This window comes from Capricornis sumatraensis, chromosome 3 (genome assembly GCF_032405125.1).
Source record: "Capricornis sumatraensis isolate serow.1 chromosome 3, serow.2, whole genome shotgun sequence".
NCBI classification, from domain to species: Eukaryota; Metazoa; Chordata; class Mammalia; order Artiodactyla; family Bovidae; genus Capricornis; species Capricornis sumatraensis.
Window position 1 is genome coordinate 22,246,544 of NC_091071.1, and position 21,300 is coordinate 22,267,843.

At 49.2% G+C, this 21,300-nt stretch overlaps 1 protein-coding gene and 1 non-coding gene across 2 annotated transcripts in view; one reads left to right on the forward strand and one right to left on the reverse strand.

The window, feature by feature from the left end:
• Nucleotides 1-343: 343 nt before the first annotated feature.
• The window catches only part of VWA3A (von Willebrand factor A domain containing 3A), a 48,363-nt gene continuing 27,406 nt past the window's right edge, over nt 344-21,300 (reverse strand). The window contains exons 17-32 of the mRNA XM_068968391.1: nt 17,586-17,660; nt 17,250-17,394; nt 16,639-16,834; nt 15,240-15,310; nt 12,239-12,391; nt 10,709-10,799; nt 9,932-10,042; nt 9,267-9,364; nt 8,324-8,461; nt 7,284-7,392; nt 4,432-4,576; nt 3,341-3,485; nt 2,777-2,928; nt 1,902-2,025; nt 547-644; nt 344-395 (exon numbers count right to left, since the gene is read on the reverse strand). Coding sequence (XP_068824492.1) covers nt 344-395; nt 547-644; nt 1,902-2,025; nt 2,777-2,928; nt 3,341-3,485; nt 4,432-4,576; nt 7,284-7,392; nt 8,324-8,461; nt 9,267-9,364; nt 9,932-10,042; nt 10,709-10,799; nt 12,239-12,391; nt 15,240-15,310; nt 16,639-16,834; nt 17,250-17,394; nt 17,586-17,660 — 1,903 coding nt within the window. The remainder of the gene's footprint in view (nt 396-546; nt 645-1,901; nt 2,026-2,776; nt 2,929-3,340; nt 3,486-4,431; nt 4,577-7,283; nt 7,393-8,323; nt 8,462-9,266; nt 9,365-9,931; nt 10,043-10,708; nt 10,800-12,238; nt 12,392-15,239; nt 15,311-16,638; nt 16,835-17,249; nt 17,395-17,585; nt 17,661-21,300) is intronic.
• LOC138077258 (U6 spliceosomal RNA) lies at nt 19,497-19,604 on the forward strand. Its single transcript, XR_011144720.1, has one exon. It is a non-coding gene; the product is annotated as a U6 spliceosomal RNA (small nuclear RNA).

Genomic DNA, 21,300 nt, shown 5'->3' on the forward strand with positions numbered 1-21,300 from the left:
GGGGCTTGGAGTCCTTGCAGGACTTCCAGCAAGGAACGGTCTTGTGACTGAAGTGCAGGGTGTATTGGGGACAAGGCAGGAACATTAGGGTTGACCCAGGGATAGACAGCTTTCCTCTTGCAGCTTCCAGGGAGTCCTGGCGCCTGATCTGCTGATCAGGCGGTTACAGCTTTCCAGAGCACCTTGTGCTCACAGCAAGTATGTGGTTCTTTGTAGAATGGCCTTTCTATGTAGAGGAATCCTTGTTTCTGATCCCTCCCCATGGTTACTGCTGTCCACAAAGCAGAGCATGCTGCCTGGCTTGCACAGGGTTTGTCCCCTCCCCTTACCTGAGAACGCTTGTCTAAAAAAGAGTGACCTTCGGTTCTGGGTTCTTTTTCTTCTGGAGTTGGGACCTAGTGAACAGGAGATGAAGGAAGATGCCCAGATTTCTGGACCTGGCACGCAGGAGCTCTTGGGGCAAGGGTGTCATGACTGGGGTGGGGCCCAGGGTCTGGGTGGGCTAGAGCTATGAGGCAGTGGGGAGGGCCTGCTTGAAGGGCATACCTGATGGATTGGGCCTGCCAGAGGAAGCCTCTGGCCTTGGTGATCTCCTGCGCCAATCTCCTTAAATCATCTCCTTCAAATAGTGGCAGCGCAGGATCCTTGAAAGAGGGAAATGAGTCTGAAGTTAGATCCATTAAATGACTGGGTGGGACATGAAAATTCAAAATCTCAGGAGAAGAATTTTAGAGTGAACTCAGTTCAGCCTTCCTCCCAATGCAGGAAATCTTGTGGGCCTCAGATTGCATGTTTCCAGGGACAGAGAGCTTACTATTTGTCAAGGCAGTCATTCTGTAAAGGGGACACTTTGCAATAACATGTCTGAGAGTCAGTGGAAACTAAGATGGGCCCTGGACTTCACTGAAGTCAGCACTGCTCTGCCCTGTAGAACAGAAGTGGCATATACACCTTATCTCACTGTCAACCAGTAAAACCTATCCAGCCCCTTCTCTATTTCTTCTAGTAAAACAGCTCCACAGACATACCTTTTTCTTATGTCAACTAATGAAATTCCAGAGCTTAGCCTTAAAAATACAAATTCTCACAATTAGTAGGAGAATCTAAGAGAGATGAAAGTGTTCCTTCTCCCTGGAAACAGTAGTGGCAACGGTCCCACTCTGCACCCAGAAACTATTCAGAGAATCTGATTTGATAAGGCATTAAACAGAGAACCTTCCCAATATCATCAAGTGTGTTTTCCTTATGTGTAGGATATGGATGAATATTTATTACTTTTACTTGTTCTGACCTCTACATCATTAGTAATATTTGCCCCCAAACTGTTATTCAAACAAAGAAATCATGCAAAGCACTCAACTTCAAAAATTTTGCCATGTCCTGTGACAGTAAAGTTTAATTAAAAAAAAAAATCTAGAATTCTCATTGATTGTTCCACTGGATGATTTGTTGGCCTAGAAATGTTATAATTCACAGCAGCACATCCCTAGAAGGTATGAATAGATACATAATCTTTCTAGCAGGTTGTAAAATCTTATTCCATATGTGTGATAAAATCTATGACTTTACTATATTTATTTTTAACAGATCACCCATTTGAATATCTGTACTTTAATGAATTTATGGTGAGAAGACAGAAACATCCAGGAATTAAAGCACAGAACTTAGGAGCGTGGATGTCTGGACTCCAAGCTTTACCATTTACTCTGACTTTAGGTGTATTCCTAAACGAACTGGCTGAGCCTGTTCGTTCATCTGTTAAATGGGTACAGTAATGGTTGGTAGGATTAAAAGAGATAATTTACAAAGAGCTAATTGTTGGTTAGGAAGAAAAAAACCACACCTGTTGACATTATATTGCACCGTTTCAACAGAACTCACCCCGCGGCTTTACAACCTACCCTTTGGTGGATGAAGCCCCTGGTCAGCAGGCCCTGCATTTCGAGAAGCAAGTCCTCACCAACAGGGCAGTGATAGCGCCCCCCGGTGAGGGCAGCCAGGTCTCTCAAGAAGCTAGCAGCAGTCCTGTGGGGAGGAACAGGGGGCTGGGGTCAGGCCCATCAAGCTCTCTGTGAGCCCCCAGCCCCTGGAGAAGTCACGTCAGTGGGGTAATGGGTCTTGGACCCTGAGGCTGTGTGCTACTGGGACCGTTTCATGATCACAAGCCCGCTCTCCAGGATGGATTTTGGGTGGCAGTGGTGCTGCTGTGTGAATTGTATTCACCGTATCAGGGTCACCCTCTGAGCACATGGCCCCATTCCTTGATCTGTCCAGGGCCGACTATGTGTCTGGCCTGGCAGGGAGACACTGTGCCTTTTACGGAGCTCGTGGTTTGGACAGAGAGATTAAATATGAATGTACGTAATCACAGCTTTGCCAATTACATTAAATTTTTTTTTTAGAAGGAGCTGAATCTCTCGTTTAACACATGTTCTTTCTTCTATGGTGATTGTTTATGGAAATAGCCATAGCTACTTTAAACTTTTACCCCTGAATATTCACAAATGTGCCCCCAAGAAAGACGAAGTGGGAGAATACAGCGTGTGACTGGGAACCGGTGCAAGTCTGTTTCTACACTGGAGAAAGTCGGGGTGCCCTGCTGACGGGTAGGCAGGGTTTCAGTGGGATTCCCTCTCTGGTGCAATGCCTGCTCAGGGGCCTCCTAGTGGCTGACCCACGGGACTTGGGCCCAGGACGGCTCAGCTCACGGCCACGTGCCCCTCAGACACGTGGCGGTAGGTAAGTGGTGCAACTCAGCTGCCTCCTTGTTGCCCACCTGCAAGAGCAGTCCAGGGAGATGGTGTGCACTTTGATGTCTCTCTTCTCCTTGAGTCTCTGGACTTCACTGAGAATAAGGCTGCAGCTTGTGTCTGGCTTCCCATCAGTCAGGAGGTATAGTCCTTCTACATCAGGAAAACTGAAAGCTTTCTGAAAGAGCACATAGGCTGTCTGGCTCAGAGGAGGGGCCAACCAGGATGCAGAAACCACAGACCTGCTATCCCCAAGTCTGCTTGGATCCCACCAACTTGTCATTAAGACTGTGAGCCTCCCCTTTCACCTGATGACAGACCGGGAAGCTGTTGAAATTTAGGAAAAAGAGTGCCGCTCACTCCAGAGCTGGTTAACCCCAAGCAAGTCATTTAACCTCTCTGAGCCTCTGCATCATCATTTATAAAGTCAGAAATTCGAGAAACTCATTCTCACTGGATTGTTGGGAAGATGCAGTGATTGAACACTTAGTAAATTCCAAAGTGCTCTCTGTAAACTCTAAAGCATCATGCAATGTGAGGATTAGGGGGTAGGACAGTATTTCTGGGTTGGTCTTGATGGTGGAACTTGCCAGCAGTGCTTGCAAGACTGAGGTGCTCCCCTGAGCGTGCAGGCAGGTCACCCATTGCATGGCCTTGTGACAAGCTGCGTCTGTGGTCTCCACCAGAGAGTCCTGCCACGGCTGTAGGCCCTCTGCAAAGCTGAGCAGGTTAAAACTGGGAAGCAGGGAGAAGCGGGGGGTGGAGAGAGGAAAAAGAGATTTTTTAGCATGCGCCAGTCTATATTGAGGGCTTCACTGATGGCTCAGTGGTAAAAAATCCACCTGCAACGCAGGAGACGTGGGTCTGATCCCTGGGTCAGGGAAGATTCTCTGGAGGAGGAAATGGCAACACGTTCCAGTATTCTTGCTTGAAAAACTCAACAGACAGAGGAGCCTGGCCGGCTACAGTGCATAGGGTCACAAAGAGTCAGACACAACTGAGCATGCGCGCAGTCTATTTTGATCTTGGGGGAGTAACCTCCATGAGGACACATGCTTATCCCTGAAGACCCTACAAGCAAGCCCTGGGCCCCCTGCAGACCAACCAAGTTTGAGAAGGTACACGGTGAAAATTCTAGATGCAGACAGATTTAAATCCGCACTCAGTAATTGCTACTTACTAGTTATACGACCTTGGGCAAATGACTTAATCTCTAAGCCCTTGTTTCCTTTTCTGAAGAATGGGGATAATAACAGGATCATTGTGCAGGCTGAATGACCTCATGCATGTAAAGTGCTTGGCACAAGGAAAGAGCTCTATAAATGCCTGCTCATTCTAATATTAAGGCAAGAACGAGTCCCAGCCTGAGGTCTGAGTTTCCAGCTGTCCCTTTGGGGTCAACCCTTCTGGGTAAAGAGAACAAACCACACCAAACCCCCTCTTGAAAAATCCACAGTTCAAGGTGGCCTGGTGGTTCCTCTGATCTGCTTGCAATTGTCACTGGACCTGAGACGGATTTCTAAAAACCACTTCTGCAATAGAAGGCAGTGTTCCTTCCTGCTATTCAGCTGAGCAGTTTGGAACCCTCCAGGCCCTTTGGAAGTGGTCTTGGCCAGGGAAGCATCCAGAACTATCACTTGGATCTTCTTGCCCCAATCTACATGCAACCCCTGCCTCTTACCTGTCACAGTGCTTCCGCAGCTGTTCCCATATCAGCAGGGTAAGCTCTGCCTTCACCTGCGGCAGGTAGGGGCCCATGGATCCCGACGTGTCCAGCAGGATGCACACTTTGCTCTCCAAAATGACACCGAACAGTCGGCGGCTGCCTGCTCCAGGGTGGGTGGGGGCAGAGGCCAGGAAGGAGCGAGGGTGGTTTTTCCCGCTGCAGCTATCAAATACACCACACCCACCGCCTGACCGTTTGTGGATCAGATGTGAACCCGCCGGGAGATAGCCTCTGTGGTGTTGCTAGAATGGTCACCGTTCAAAGGCAGAGCAGGTCGGTGGCCTGGGCTTTGGGAGGTCAAGGTTTCCGCTGTGACTTTGCTGGAGATTACCTGATTATAACCTCCCTGGGCTTGAGCTTCCTCACCCTAATGTTAGGTGATTGAGTTAAGTGATGTCACAGCACTGTTTGGGGCTGGAAGCAATGTTACAGAACAGAGAGTCTGTACACTGGTCAACAGAAATCAAGTGAGCATCCACTGTGTGCCCGGCGCTGAGCAAAGTGCAGTGGAGATGAGGGAGGCTCCCTGCCTTCACGGAGCTGCCAGTCGGTAAAGGAAAACAGATGTTATACTAACAGCTACCACTCTGCTGACGGTTCTGACAAACTTACAGGCACGCACACTGGGGAGAATCTGAAACTGATGGATGTGGGGTGGGAAGCAGACAATCTACGGCTGAAGGCTGAGGAGCAGTGGCCAAGGAGAGGAGGTGTGTGTGGAGCAGACAGACTGAGAAGAGCTCGGAGTGGGAGAAGAGTGTGCCATGGTTGGACAGAGATAACGCTGGAGCGGCTGGTACAGGATTTGGGAATTATCCCAAGAGGAAACAGAGGGTCAGTGACTTGCCCATGGTCACACAGCCTGGCAGCGAAGCCGAGATTCACATCCAGGTCCTCTGATCCATATTTTAAGGCAACAGCTAGCCCCAGCCCTTCTGGTGCCCCAAGGCCAAATGGAAGTAACACGGAGGAAGCCAAAGAGCAGAAGATGGCGTGTCAAGTGTTCCTAAGTCACACTTCAGATCTCATTGGAGGCAGGAGTAGAAAAAATAGAAACCTGCTGCAAAACGGGCTCACTGCTCTCCAGGAAAAGGCAGCCTGAGCTGGCTGGACCCACCACCCAAGAATCTTCCAGGACTCACGTGGGGTATTCTCTGGCAACGCTCATGGCCACATGAGGATGGGAGGGGAGCCATCCTAAAGCGTGGGGGATGTTCTGTGAGGACAGCCAGCCAGCTGTCAAGGGGCCTCCCACACAAAAGGCCAGCCGATCCATCCTGGGAATCAGACAGCGGAAGGGAACACCCTGCAAGCCACTGAGCCCTGCGGTTGTCTCCCTAATCTAACTCTGCTTTCTTCCTCTGTCTCCATCATCACTAACCTTCCCAGTTATCCTATTCTTATCTCCTGGATTCCTACTAGGTTCCCCTGATTGCACTCCATCCCCTCAACAATGGCTGTCCACACAGCAACCAGAGAGATTGGTTGTAACTTGATCACATTTCCCTTATTTAAAACCTCAGTGTCTTCCCATTGCTCTTAAGACAAAATCTGGGCCATGGCTTCATCTTCTCGGGATGGATGCACCCTTTACTCTCAGCCAATCCGGCTTCTTTTCAGTCTTTGTACTCAGCCTAGTCCCCTGTTGAGCAGCTCAGCCACGTCCTGAGAGTCTTTCTTCTCTTTGCTCAGGTGATGTCTATTCATTCTTCAGATCACCTCCTCAGGGAAGCCCTTCAGGATCTTCCTGTGCAGGCCCACTGCCTCCTCTCCCTGCACCATGCCTGTCTCCATCTTACACTCGTCATCACTGTTCTTTGGGTGACATCCTTCTCCTCGGGACCGTATGCTCCATGAGCTCAGGGACCACGTGGGGTGTTTCCTCTACCACCTCCCCAGCACGGAGCGGGAGAACGACACTATTTGCTGAATAATGAATGAGTGAATCAGTGCAGCATCCTCGGGGTATGTTTTGAGGTGTTAGATGGTGTTGGGTGTGTAGCTCTCTGTGATGTGGGGGTGCAACTCGTACTACACCAGGAGTGACTGCACAGCTGGCCTTCTCACTCTCCCAGCAGGAAGTGTGTGTCGGAGTGGGGAGCGCACAGAATGTCACTGTTGCCCCACGTTCAGCCTCTGACTTGACAGCTGCATCTGGGACTTGCAGCCCCCTCCAGAGGCTTTGGAGAGCCATGGCAGACCATGGACTGTTCATACCAGGTTTTACTGCAGAGGACTGGACTTAATGAATCTGCACAGGAGCCCGAGTGGCCCACACTGGGATGCTTCTTCCTATTGTCCCAGGAACTCTCCGGGCCCCAAAGCCTAAACACCTTCCCGTTCAGTTCTAGCCAACCGCCCGGCCTTTTGGACTTGATGCTGCAGACCATCCTGATTCCCCCCGAAGCTGCCTCTAGGGTGTGAGTCTGGCTCCCAGCCAGCCCGGCCACTGGCCTCTCCAGAGGGTCCTCAGTGCTCTCTATAAAGAATAGGAGCATCCTCTCTTCTGGAGACCCTCCTATCTCTACCTTCATGGACCAGTTCTTTGGAGCCCAATCAATGCTAAATTGAGGCTCCCGAAGGCTGGCCCCTCAGTCACACCCAGGAGGTGGGGTCTGGGAGGCCTCTTGGATAGACCTGGTTCTCTCTGATGCTCTGGTCCGTGCTCCACCTCCTGTTATCCAGCACAATGCCTGACCTCTGAACCCAGAAGTCATGTTGCTGCTGGGTGACAGTTTGTGAGTGCTTAGTCTTGGAAGGAGTGACCCTTCATGCCCCCCGCCCTCCAGGACAGCGGGCAGTCTCACCAGACAGCAGCCATTGCAGCCTCTGGATGTAGCGGCGCATCAGCTTGTCCAGGTGTGTGATGTACACCTCCATTTCCCTGGGGGTGCACTCAATGTGTCTCACTGCCCCCTGGATTAAAGCAAGCAAAGAAAAATACTCCCCTGCCAGCTCTTTCTTCATATCCCCATCACCCCCAAAACAGTTTAGTCAATTGTGGTTCACAATTTTTGCAACACTGTAAAAGCATACATTTTTGTTTGTTTGTTTAAAAGCTTTTTTTTTTCTTTTATTAAACTATCAAATGCAAGGGTTTAGGCAGGTATGGGGGAATTGGGATGATGGTTTTTGTGTCAAATGTGGTCACTGTCATAACTAAAAACTAAAATAGTCTCTCTAAATTTTAAATAGAAAACCCTTAATGGTAGAATGGGAGGTCGATATATTTCACATTAAAAGATGACCTCGGATGGAGGAGGCAGACAGCGTGATTAAACTCCCATGAAACTTGTATGGTGGATAATTTTTAGCTTTACAGTTGACAATGTCACATTAAAGGGCAAGGAGAGAAAATGGTTTGTTTTTTTTTTAAAGCAGGATTAGATTTAAATTTTGTACTGAATATACCTGTTCCAGTGTCAGATAAATTAAAAAACTACATCAAAACTAGGAAATAGGGAAGCTCCCCTGATCTCTTGCCATAGCCCCTGTTTCTGGCCATCTTAACAGAACCACCATCAGAATTGGGGTAGAGTTCTTATTGGTGAGTATTCTAACCACTGGCCTGTGATCTCAGCAACTGTAACTAATTCTCACCCCAGTGAGTCCCTAGAACCTTGACCATGGTCTCAGGCATTCTGAGGGGCTGGCTTTTCTTCCAGCAGGGCTCTGTATCCTATTCCTTGAGGGAAGGCCCCCTTTGGGGGGTTGGGGTTCTTAGCAGGAGGAATAAAAGCTGGGGGCTCATACATTCGTGTGGACTTTCCTCTAACACACACAGCCATCTGTGTCTGAGAAGAGACAGAAGCTGGGAGTGAAAAAAACAAAACCAATCTCAACTTACATTGATCTCTATGCTGGGGAAGACACTGCAGTATTTGGCTGATGCCGACGTCTGTACTGATTTTTGATGAGTGCAGTTGGGACCAAGGTATCTGGAGACCTCCATCTTTAGTTTCTTTAGCCCATAATTTGCTACCCACTTTGGAATAAAGGAAAGAATGATTATCTTGGGTAATTTTGGCTTAATGGAATGATTGACTCATCTTTCAAAAACCTCATGTTTGAAATCTGTCTTGTATCTGAAATGTGGGGTTTCCCAGGTCCTCACCGAGACTACCTCATATACACATTCCTGCCCTGGTGCAGGAGAGAGATTCAAAGAAATATGGGAACCAGGGAACAAAATTTACTGAGGACTTACTTACTCCCTGTCTGGTGAACCCTCTGGCTTCTTCCATTTCCATTTCAGCCTCTTCCATGAAACTTGAATGGAAACTCTGATTGGTCTCAAGTTTAGATCAATCAAGATATCACAATAAGAGATACAAGAATGATCAGGTTTAAAGCAATCAGAGTATGGCATCCAGGACTGGACCAATTAGAACCAAGCTCAGACTGACTGATGGTTGCCAGAAGAAAAGATATTTCTATCTTTGGATCTGAACAAGAAGGGGGGTTTCTGGTACTTGCATCCAAAAGGATCTGATACCACTAAGGACTTTACACAAAATATACTTCAATTAATCACCAATCCTATTAAGTACAAGAGTCTTCATTTTATAAATGAAGACACTGAGATTGAGTGACTAGCTAAAGGTCACCCAGCTAGGAAGTGGCAGACTCAGGTTCCCCCGTAGTTCTCTTTAATCCTTATCCTGACACTTGCCACAGTCATTCTAAGCAGATTTGGTCTCAATTCCAAGTATGTCCACCTTCCCAGATATAACGGTTGGTGGAAGGAATGATTGCTTGGGAGGGACGTGCTGGTACAAACAGCATAATACCTCTTGGCTGGAGCAGACTGTATCCTTTCTGGGCAACTCAATAGATGATCTAGTCCTTCTGAGTCCCTTTCCTTGAGGGTACTTCTTGTATACGGAGCCTGGGAAAAAGAGAGCAGAGTTATCTTGTGCAATTCTCTTACCCTCTCCTCCCTTTTCCATGTCAGTTTCTGTCAATCAGGTCAGTTGTAACATTCCTTAGGTGCAACTTGCTGAGAGATAGGAGGGACTCTTGGGGGTATCTAGGGAGGTCTTCTGGGACCCCCTACCCCACCCTACCCCACTCCACCCCACCTCCACGCTTCTCAATGAGTTGCTACTGGGACCTATGCCTTTCCACAGCTATCAGTCCTGCTGACTTGGGGGACTCATGCCCACTTCCTTCCCAGTCAGTCTGAGGACACCGCCCCTTGTGAACAGAGCCAGAGCGCTGTACCCAGGGACCTGGGGGAATGCCGACATCACCTCTTCCCATTCTACTGCTTTGTGTCAAGACTTTGTGAACTCACTTCCCTGGGTTGGGAGATCTGAGTGGTTTGAGGATAGGCCTACTCTGGGGACACTGCCGTCTGTGTCCTGGAGGGATAACCCTCCCATGGGGCCTGATCACCTTCCAGGTCTCAAGGGGTAAGGAGGCTGTCCAGACACCTGTGTAGCCGCCAACTTACCCACGTTATTCCCTGTCTCTGTGTAGAACAGCGAGAGAGTTATTTCTGCATCCCTTGATTGGGTCTTCTTCCTCCGCTCCGCAGTCCCTTTCTTCACTGGCGGGGCTGCAGCTAGAGGACATTTGGCCTGTTGTCTGGAGCAGCCTTGAGAGTTTATGCAGTGAAGCTGTGCAGCTTGGCTTAGAGACTTGTCAACTTCAGCTATGTTCTGCCCTCAGAACTGGGGCTCCAAAGTGGCTTTGAGGTCCTTTGGGATGACCTGATTCTGGCCTCACTGGGATGATCAGCAAAGCTAGAGCTGCTGCTACTTACCAGGCTTGGTGCAAGGTGCCTCCCGGTTCCTGTCTGGGTTTATCCTCGCAGATGAGGCACGGGGCACTCAGAGTCAGTAAGAAGCAGAGCAAAGACTCTACCCAGGTCTTGCTAACTCCAGGACTCCAGAACTCTGCTCTGAACTGCCCTGCTGTGTTTCTGATGTTAGTGAGACACATGGTCTTAGGTTCTATAAGCTGAATGCTTTCAGAAAAATACCAGCACCTTGTCATGACTGGCCGGCACCGGACACTCTACTTAGTCCCTCTGAGCCTGAATGTCTTCATCAGTGAAGCAGAGGAACTAATGGATTCCTTGCTGTGTAGGATGGATGGTTACAAGCTTTAAAGGGGACGACCTCAGCAGAGGGCAGGTGCACGATCACTGGTCACTTTAGAGATGCCATCACTCATCCATGTCTTAGCTGTGTTTGTCCACCCCTCCCACCCCGTGGCCATGCCTTACCTGGGGGGATGCCTGCTTTGCCACCGAGTGGACGCCATGGCAGAGCTTTCAAGGGGGGCCTCTTCTCTCTGTCAGGGTCATCTTTAACACTCTAGAAAACAGGCAGCCTTTCCCATCAGAGGCCTGTTCTCTGTGGTGGGCAGTACCCCCATCACCCCAGCCCCAATATGTCAAGTAGGAACCTTTGCATGGAGAGGCCTGAGGAAGAAGTTTTCTCATATGCTCACCCCTCTCCTGCAGCAGATACAGAAAGGATTCTGGTGTTTGAGGTGAAAAATATGTGTGTGTGCATGTGTGTGTGTGTGCATATATATAAATGGGTGTGTGCCTGTGTGCATGTGTTATGAGAGAGGGCCTATGGACGTTCCCTGGTGGTCAAGTGGTTAGGACTTGGAGCTGTCATTGCTGTGGCCTGGGTTCAATCCCTGGTTAGGGAACTGAGACGCCACAAGCCATGAAAAATGGCCAGAGAGAGAGAGCGAGCTTGCTAGGACAGCTCTGGGGATTTGCCCAGAGCCGAACCTTCTTCCTCAGTTACCTGCCCTTCTTCCTACTGGACTGGGATTTCTGGGCCTCCAGAATGACCAGTAACCACTCAGTAATTTCTCTACCATGTCGGGCCCCTCAGTTTTAGGGGAGGGGTTCCTTCATTACTGGGCACAACTGGAATGTGGTGACAGTTGAACAAAGTCACCCAGGCCCGGGACCAGCTGACCCCCATCACCTACCCAGATCCCCTTCCCTCATTTCAGGAGGCCTGAAACCCAAGCCCCCTCACACTGAAGGCCCAACTGGCAGACTCCGAGACCCTGGGGTTTCACCTCAGAACTTGGGAAGACGAGAAGGTGCTGGCTCCCGACTCCACCAGTACCCGTGTGGACAGAACCTCTTGAGGGTGCAGCCCCGGAAAGGGAGTGAGCTGTGTTCACCAGAGTCTGTCAGCTGGTGAAATGCTGATGAGTTCACACACCTCACTGTGGCTGCTGCTCACAAGTGCTGAGGAGTCTGGGGTCTTCCCCCAGGCATACCCCCCGAAGCCCCCTGTGATTGTTACAGTGGACATTTTATGCACGACAGATTTTGACAGGCTGTGAACAAGGATCAACCCTGCAGAAGACCCAGGTCCAATCAGGCCCCTGTAAGCCTTGAGCCAAAGCAGCAAGAGCCCATTAGATGCCACACCACCCTAATTTCTTTGCCCCTGAGAGACCCTCTGAATGAGCCCTCCTGCCTTGTAACCAGCACGTGCCAGGGTGCCAGTTCTACAGAACCCTTAGTACCACAAGGACAACCAGGCAGAGCCAAAGCTGGAGTGGACGGGGTGGCCAGAGCTGAGAAGCAGGCCCCGGGGGTCTCCTCCCCCTCGGAGGCTGGGCCACTGACCACTGAGGACGCTACCCCCGCCTCCACTGCCCCTGGGACCTGGGGACCTGGCCCAGGCCACTTCACTATCTAGGAAAGACCAAGAGACAAGATGGAAACAAAATCCTCTGTGTGTTATTGGGGGTGGGGGTGGGCGGGGAGTCAAACCATTCTGGCCACGGAGGGTGCTGTGGGCTTGGAGGGACAGAACTTCCTGGGCTGGCTTCCCGGCTTGAGCACATTCGGCTTCTCTTTCAGGAGGGCCGCACTTTGCTGTTCTTTTCCAGACTGGTTCTTCAGGGAGGACACGAGTAAGGCACACTGCAGCGGGGATTGGGAGTCAGCCAGGTGCCTCCCCACAGGGAGTGCACACACACACACACACACACACACACACACACAGAGCAGTGGCTGAGGCCACTGGGGCCCCTGGATTTTTCTTTCTACCCCTAAAGTACTGCTGGGAGCTGAGAGTTCTGTGGTCAAACCTACTAATAATAAGTACAGAGGTTCTGGGATGCATCAGGCTAGTTAGTGGGCTAGTTCGTGCCTGGGGGTCTCAAACCCTCTTGTCCACAAGGCGTGTGACTACACAGGCAGCGTAAGTGCCATCTTATCCCATTTTACAGGTGAGGAAGTAAATCTTACGAACTTAAAGGACCTGCCCGAGGCTACTACGAGTATACAATGGATCTTCCATTCATTCTCAGGTGGACCTTGTCCCAAAGCCAGTTTCGCTCCCTATGTGGACCCTGGGCCCACGGCCAACCCTGGGGGCCCACAGAATGGTGGTGTAATATTTGGCTCCTTTGCCTACCTAGTTCTCAACTGCCTGAAAGATTCTTCAATAATTATGCTCAATCAAAGCACTAGAAAACACCACTTGAATGTAAATAACACCATAGGAGGGTGGATTAAACCAGTATTGCCCATTAACACCTTGCGAACGAGTTTATCAAATGAGGGAGCAGGACTAAGGGGCACCTGAGAAGCAGTTTTTTTCAAAACACCAAAGAGGGGCCCTTTCAGGGTGGAAAGCTCAGACACATTTCGGGGAGCCACAGGTCTGCCAATCCATGGCCCCACCCTCCCAGGAGCTCACAATGTAGTTGGGGAGACAGGGAGTTCTGGCAGTGGTGGTACTTGAAATGTGTGTCGCCTACATGCTCTGTCCATCTCCTGGCTTCAACTGCCCCACAGCTCTATGTCTGGCCCTCATCTTTATCCACCTGCCAGAAGGATGCCCCCACTTATCTCACAAGTCCCACAGACTCACCTTTGTTCTAGCCTCTCTGAACCCTGTCCTGATTTCTCTCTCTGGGTCTATGGCACCACTGTCTACCAGGTCCCCCAGCAAGTCACCCCGGGATTTCTTCTTCTTTCTCACCCCGTGCATTCAATCAGCCATAAGTTTGGACAATTCTTCCTTAAAAACATGATCTCAAGTTTGTTTCTTTGTTTCCATTCTCTTTGCTTCTGATGCGGTCTGGTCCCTCTCTCACCTCACCTTGAGCTGCTCAACTCCTTCTCTGAGGCGGTGACACTTTAGTGAACCCTGAATGATATGGATGACCTGGGAGGGGCACAGCTGGCAGAGGACATAGCAGGTGCAAAGGCAAATTTGGGGATGAGTTTGATCTGCTCAAGGGTGTACAGGCCAGGATGCAGAGCACACAGACCCCAAACCAGTGACTTATAGGAAACCCTCATGTTTCATTGGAAGCCTTTGGTGTCTATGGATCAGCAAAAAGGTGGAAAGCTGACGTGGGGGGAGTTGTGTCCCCCAAAAGACACGGTACAAACTCCTGGTACCCGTCAACATGACCTCACTTGGAAACATGGCCTTTGCAGATGTAATTAAGATGTAAGTTAATGAGGCTGTACTGGAAGGGTGGGCCCTTAATCCAATATGACTGATGTCCTTAGAAGAAAAAAGACACAGACACACACACAGAGGGAGGAGAGCCATGTGGAGATGGAGGCAGAGATTAGAGTGAGGCTGCCACAAGCCAAGGAGTGCCAAGGAGTGCTGGTGATAAGGATGCCCTGCTTGACCAAACTCTGGTCATGTTCCTCTGAGCCCTCTTCTTGACTGGGTTTTGACTGCTCCCAAATCACTGCAGATGGTGACTGCAGCCGTGAAATTAAAAAACGCTTGCTCCTTGGAAGAAAAGTTATGACCAACCTAGACAGCATATTAAAAAGCACAGATATTACTTTGCCAACAAAGGTCTGTCTAGTCAAGGCTATGGTTTTTCCAGTGGTCATGTATGGATGTGAGAGATGGACTATAAAGAAAACTGAGTGTCCAAGAATTGATGCTTTTGAACTGTGGTGTTGGAGAAGACTCTTGAGAGGCCCTTGGACTGCAAGGAGATCCAACTAGTCCATCTGAAAGAAAATCAGTCCTGAGTATTCACTGGAAGGACTGATGTTGAAGCTGAAGCTCCAATACTTTGGCTGCCTGATGAGAAGAGCTGACTCATTGGAAAAGACCCTGATGCTGGGAAAGATTGAAGGTGAGAGGAGAAGGGGACGACAGAAGATGAGATGATTGGATGGCATCACTGACCCAATGGACATGAGTTTGAGTAAACTCTGGGAGTTGGTGATGGAGACAGGGAGGCCTGGCGGGCTGTGATTCATGGGGTTGCAGAGTCGGACACAACTGAGCGACTGAGCTGAACTGAACTATTGAACCCAGTTTTAGCAAAGAATACTGTTAGCAAGAATCTCTCTACCCTCGACATCTAATCAATTTCATCTTAGTAACTTTCATTCCACTAACCCTCTCACTCTGCTCACTGGCTATAAATCCCCAGCTATCTTTGCTGTATAATCAGAGTTGAGTTCAACCTCTCTCCCTGATTGCAGTCATCTTGAACAGTGTCTTCCTTGCCATTTTGAACAAGCATCCAGTGAAATTTCATTTCTTTAAGAGCAGTTACCACCAAAGCTATGAAAAGGTAAAGAGAGCCTACTCAGAGCCTTTGGGCGGGGGGCAGGTCATGGCTCTTTAGACATCTTGATTTTAGGCTCCAGCCTCTGGAACTGTGAGGGAATAAATATCTGTCATTTTAAGCCACCTCTTTTGTGGTCCTTTAATGACAGCCCCAGGACTCTAACAGAAGCCAGTGTAGTCATTGATTGCCCCATGCATAAGGCATACCTTTTGGGAGTAGTTGAGAGCCTTTTCCATCTCAGACGTGATGGCGTTGATATCATCACTTTCGTAAATACCTGGAAACAAAGCACATCATAAGTGTGGGGGAGGGGTACAGATTCTGGCAAGTGTCCATATCTGTAAACACAAGGGCCACGTGGAGGTGACCTCAGCCCAGGGGGAAAGCTGGGGTCTTAATGGGCTGAGCTGACCAGCACCACCCCACACTATCTGGTGGTAAAGGAGATGGGCAGGTACAGTGAGGGTACCAAGAGTGGATCCAGCCTTAGGACCCAGCACTCTGGCACCCAGCCACGAGCTCTCACCCACAGAAGAGTAGGTCAGGGAAAGGTCCTGCTCCTCCAGTGAATAAGATCCACCTTGAGGTTACTTAAAGTAGCTAATGTCTGCAGTGAGTAATGTCTCAAATAGGAGAAGGCAGTGGCAACCCACTCCAGTACTCTTGCCTGGGAAGTCCCATGGATGGAGGAGCCTGGTGGACTGCAGTCCATGGGGTTGCTAAGAGTCAGACTCAACTGAGCAACTTCACTTTCACTTTTCACTTTCATGCATTGGAGAAGGAAATGGCAACCCACTTCAGTGTTCTTGCCTGGAGAATCCCAGGGACAAGGGAGCCTGGTGGGCTGCCGTCTATGGGGTCACACAGAGTTGGACACGACTGAAGTGACTTAGCAGCAGCAGCAGCAGCAGCAGCATCTCGATTATGACTCATTTGAGTGGGACTAGAGTGTGATGCCTAAGAAGACAAACTCTGGGTTCAGCTCCTGGTTCCTTACTTACTATCTCTGTGCTCTGGGTTCTGTGTCTCAGCTTCACTAGCTGCAAAATGGGGTAATAATCATAACCCATTTCATAGGGTTATTGTGAGGAATGAATCACATGTTTAAAACACTTAAAACCGAGTTTAGCATATAATAACTATTTTATAAATGCTTGCTATTATCAATAATAATCACCAATAATAACTTAAATGTATGTGCCTGGCACTTTTCATGAGTTCCAGCCCCAGCTATACCACTCATGTCCCTGGGAGTCATTTCTTCATTTGTAAACCAGAGAGATCAGAATGGCACTCTTGTGTCCCAAGCTTCAATCCTTCCTGAATCACGTCACAATTTTGCCTTGTCTGCATATCATCTAAACCATAATTTACTTAATAAATGTATTTAAAAAAATTTTAAATTGGAGCATAATTGCTTTACAATGTTGTGTTATTTTCTACTGTACAACATGAGTCAGAGATAATTATGCAATTATCCCCTCTCTTGTAAGCCTCCCTCATCACCCCTAACCTATCCCTATGTTTATGGCATAGGGAGCTATGTCGGTACCAAGACTACTGTCTGCAAAGAAAGAGGTGGAGGGACCAGCACCACTCCCTCACCTGTGTCTCCAAACCAGTGGAAACGCCCACCAGCAGCCCGGGTGACCTCCCTGTAGGCGGCGGCCGTGTCTGTGCGGCTGGCATAGCAGGCAGGGGGCATGGTGTCCGTCTGTGACTCACCCACATAGAATAGACACACGTTCAGATGAAAGTCACAGCCCCCGCAGGCCTCGGCCATGTAGGCGCTGAGCATGGCCTGTGGGCAGAGAGGGAGGAGGGGCCCAGGGCTTTTCAAGCTGCTGGTCGTGGGTCAGTTCAGCCCAGTCTCTTTCTTGTGGGCCTACTGTGTACCAGGTCTAGTACATGGCACTGAGGAGGGAAAGATGGAAGAGCCTGGGTCACCATTTCTATTACTATCTTAATAGATCTAGGCAGGGAGCTGGGGCTGAGATCTTAGACCGGCAGCCTCTAAGCCCCTGGGAGCTCATTAGAAATGCAGACTCTCAGGCCCCTGGGAGCCAGGTCTGACCACCTCTGCATTTGAACAACATCTCCAGGTGATAAAGTCTAGATGGGAAAATCATGCTGGAGAAACTGGTCGCTAGGCGTCCACGCAGGGGAAGATGTGGGGGTCCTGGAGGATAAGGGAGGCCGAGAAGAGGCTCACCCACCATGTCCTGGTCAGGGATGCCCCCTGTGAAGAGGTAGATGCCCTGTGACTGCTGTTCTTCTTTGTCCTTGAAGTCCACTTCCACAGCCTTCCGCAGGGCGCTGAGGATGTTCCTGCTGCCCTGACACTGCAGGTCCAGGACCCACCTGGGAGGCAGGGAGGCCGTGCTGAGGCAGGGGGCTGCCAGGCCCCAGAGGGGAGGGTGGGGGATGGAAGGGGGATGATTCCCGATTCGCCAGGAGGACAGAGGTTCTAGAGAGAGCTACTTGCTGGGGGAGAGAGGGGGCCAGAGAAAGTAGCACCAGGGAGGCTGCTGTCAGACCAGCAGGTCACCTACCGCCAGGCGCTTTGTAAATTGCTGTGGCTGGCAGCAACCATCTCGGGCCTCCAGCTTTCGATGGTGCTTCCGAACCTTGGAGGGAGGGAAAGAGGGCTTGTTCTTAGTGGCGAGATATGTGCCCCAGCTCACTGGGCTTCCCAGGATTTTAAGGGGGCAAAATTCTGGTTGAAAGTGAAAGTCGCTCAGTTGTGTCCAACTCTTTGCAACCCCATGGACTATACAGTCCATGGAATTCTTTAGGCCAGAACACTGGGGTGGGTTGCCATTCCCTTCTCCAGGGGATCTTCCCAACTCAGGGATCGAACCCAGGTCGTCTGCATTGTAGGAGGATTCTTTACCAGCTGTGCCACCAGGGGAGCCCAAAATTCTGGTTACATTCCCCAAATGTTAGGATGTCACCTGCGAGCTCCTTGCTGGTCAGGACGCGTCCCAGCATATTCATGGTGGGAGCAGAGCAGGGGCCCTCTGTCCGACCTGCCAGGACCGGTTTGGCCAGACCTCTTCCCTGAGGAAGGTACTCCCTCCCCTGTGTGAACTTCCCCACCTCCAGGGAAGGCGTCGCTGCTCTCTTTTTGGCTCCCCTAGCATGGATTCAGGGCTTCTCAGGTATCTCAGATGGTAAAGCGTCTGCCTGCAATGCGGGAGACCCAGGTTTGATCCCTGGGTTGGGAAGATGCCCTGGAGAAGGAAATGGCAACCCACTCCCATAACTTTGCTTGGAAAATCCCATGGACGGAGGAGCCTGGTAGGCTACAGTCCATGGGGGTCGCAAAGAGCACGGTTCATCCTCAAAGCTTTCACTCTCCACCTGTATTACAGTTTCTCTTTTTTATATGCATCAGCTCATTCTCTCTATGAGACAGAATTTAAATCTTTGAGAAGAAGATTTATCTCCTTTATCAAGGAAAAGCTGTCCCCTCTCTGGTTTGAGAGCAATTCCTCCACCTGGGTCCTTTACTTGACCACTGCCAACCTGTCTGAGATGCTGCCCCGTGGTGACCTCCCTCCCACGCCCACTCCCGGGTCTACTTCCCTCGTCCCCTCTGCCTCTCTTAACTATCATTCCACCAGGGTCCACTCTGCCACTACTCCGCTCTCTTTCCTCTTCCTCTTCACAGACAGGCTCCCTGGAAAAACAATGTTACTACCACTTCCTCATTATCTGCTTCGCAACCCTCTGCAGTCAAGCTTCCACCCTGGGCAGTTCTCTGGCAAATATTAATGATGACCTCCTTTCCTAATCCCATGGAAATCTCTATTATAGTTGGATAATAAATCCTCTATTATAGTTGAATAAAAATTCTAACAATATACAGAGAGTGAAAATTCCTTCAATTTTATCCCTCCCTCCAAATTTCTGTTAACTCTTTGTTTTATATTCTTTCGGATTAAAAATTGTTAGATAAAGATATATTGATACAAGTGGAATTATAGCCTTTCTTCCCACCCTGGTGACCTTGTTTTCTCCCATAAATCAGTGTTACAGCCTAATGGATAGTAACTGCAAGTTTGTGAAGAGAGTTTGGAAACCTAGGGGAACTGAGAAAGAGGGTGGGTGTCAGCTTAACATGGTTATTTTTTCACTTTACACAATAATTTTAAAAAAATTTCCAGCAAGATAAAAGAAATGGAATTATATAACCTATACTATTTATTCCCTTTCATTTCGACTTATTGAGGAAGTCTTCTAAATGTACTCACATAACTCCCACATTCTTTTGAATAGTTGCATAGAATTCTACAGTGAGGTTTATTTTACCGATTCCCTCTTGTTTTTTTCCAGGTTTGTCAATTATCAGAATGCTGCATTGAAAATCCCTTCAAGGTTATCTCTGCACAGTCATCTTAATATTTCCTTTGGATATTTCATAAAGGTTTAATTGAAGGAACATAGACCATACTGACTCAGGGCTTATTTCAGTAGCACATATACTAAAATTGGAACCATACAGAGAAGATTAGCATGGCCCCTGTGTGAAGATGATGCACAAAATATTAGGTACTCGGGATTAACATATACACATTATTATATACAAAACAAATAACCAACAAGACCTACTGTCTTGTTGACCTACTGTTTAGCACAGGGAACTATACTCAATATTTTGCAATAACTTATAAGGGAAATGAATCTGAAAAACTATGTATATAGTATATGGACTTTCCTGGTGACTCAGACGGTAAAGCATCTGTCTACAATGTGAGAGACCTGGGTTCGATCCCTGGGTTGGGAAGATTCCCTGGAGAAGGAAATGGCAACCCACTCCAGTACTCTTGCCCTGAAAATCCCATGGATGGAGGAGCTTGGTGGAGGCTACTATCCATGGGGTTGCAAAGAGTTGGGCACGACTGAGTGACTTCACTTATATAGTATGTAACTAAATCACTTTGCTGTACACCTGAAACTCACATCGTAAATCAACTATGTGCGTGTGTGGTCAGTTGTATCTGATTTTTTGCCACCCTATGGACTACAGCCTGCCAGGCTCCTCTGTCCATGGGATTCTTCAGGCAAGAATACTGGAGTGGGTTGCCATTTCCTCCTCCAAGATCCTCCTCCAGGGGGATCTTCTTGACCCAGGGTCCAAACACACATTTCTTGTGCCTCCTGCATTGGCAGGTGGAATTTTTACCACTGAGCCCCCTGAGAAGCCCAAATCAACTATGCTGTGTGTGCTGTGCTTAGTTGCTCAGTCATGTCTGACTCTTTGCAACCTCATGGACTGTAGCCCACCAGGCTCCTCTGTCCATGGAGATTCTCCAGGCAAGGATACTGGAGTGGGTTGCTATGCCGTCTTTCAGGGGAACTTCCCAATCCAGGGATTGAACCCAGGTCTCCTGCATTGCAAGCAGATTCTTTACTGCCTGAGCCACCAGGGAAGCCCAAGAATACTGGAGTGGGTAGCCTATCGCTTCTCCAGGGGATTTTCCTGAGCCAGGAATCGAATGGGTCTCCTGCACTGCAGGCAGACTCTCTACCAGCTGAGCTACCAGGGAAGCACCAAATCAACTACACTTCCAATTTTAAAAAGTGTAATACAAGAGCTGTACCATATTACATTTCCACCAATACTTTCCAGGAGTGCCCTTTGCACCAAATTATCATCAGCATTGGGTACTATCAATCTTTTAAATGTTTGCCAAACTGAACTGCAAAACCATTATGTCTCATTGTTTTCCAATCAGGGAGCTCTGTTGCCAGATTCAGAGAATTCCTTCTTCTCCTTCCTACTTTGCTGCTGCAGGCCCTAACTCTGTTTCTTTCCACGGTCCTCCTTTCCCTCAGGAAAGGGGAAAACAGCTTTCTCTCCAGGTTTTCCTCCTGCCGCTTGGACTGCTCCTCTTGTTTCTTAGGTGGTTCCCTTTCTCTGCCGTCTAAATGGCAGCTTGTCCCCAATTCTGTCCTTGGTTGGCATCTCTCCTCCATCGCGTCTCCACAGGTGCAACGCATGCCCTCCCATGTCTTCAACTTATGCTGATGGCTAGAGCTCCAACCAGGAGACTCTCCAAACTCTTAAGGATCTCAGACTGTGTTTATCTTCCAAACTCTGCTCCACCTGGCACACCTCTTCACCATTCCCTCGTCCCCTAAAGCCAAGCAGTGACTGCATTCTGCATATGTAACCCTGGGCACCCCTCACAGGCCCCCTGTCTTTCATTCCCACTGCCTTGGCTCAGATCTCCCCTCCAGTATCGCATCCCTTCAGCCTGT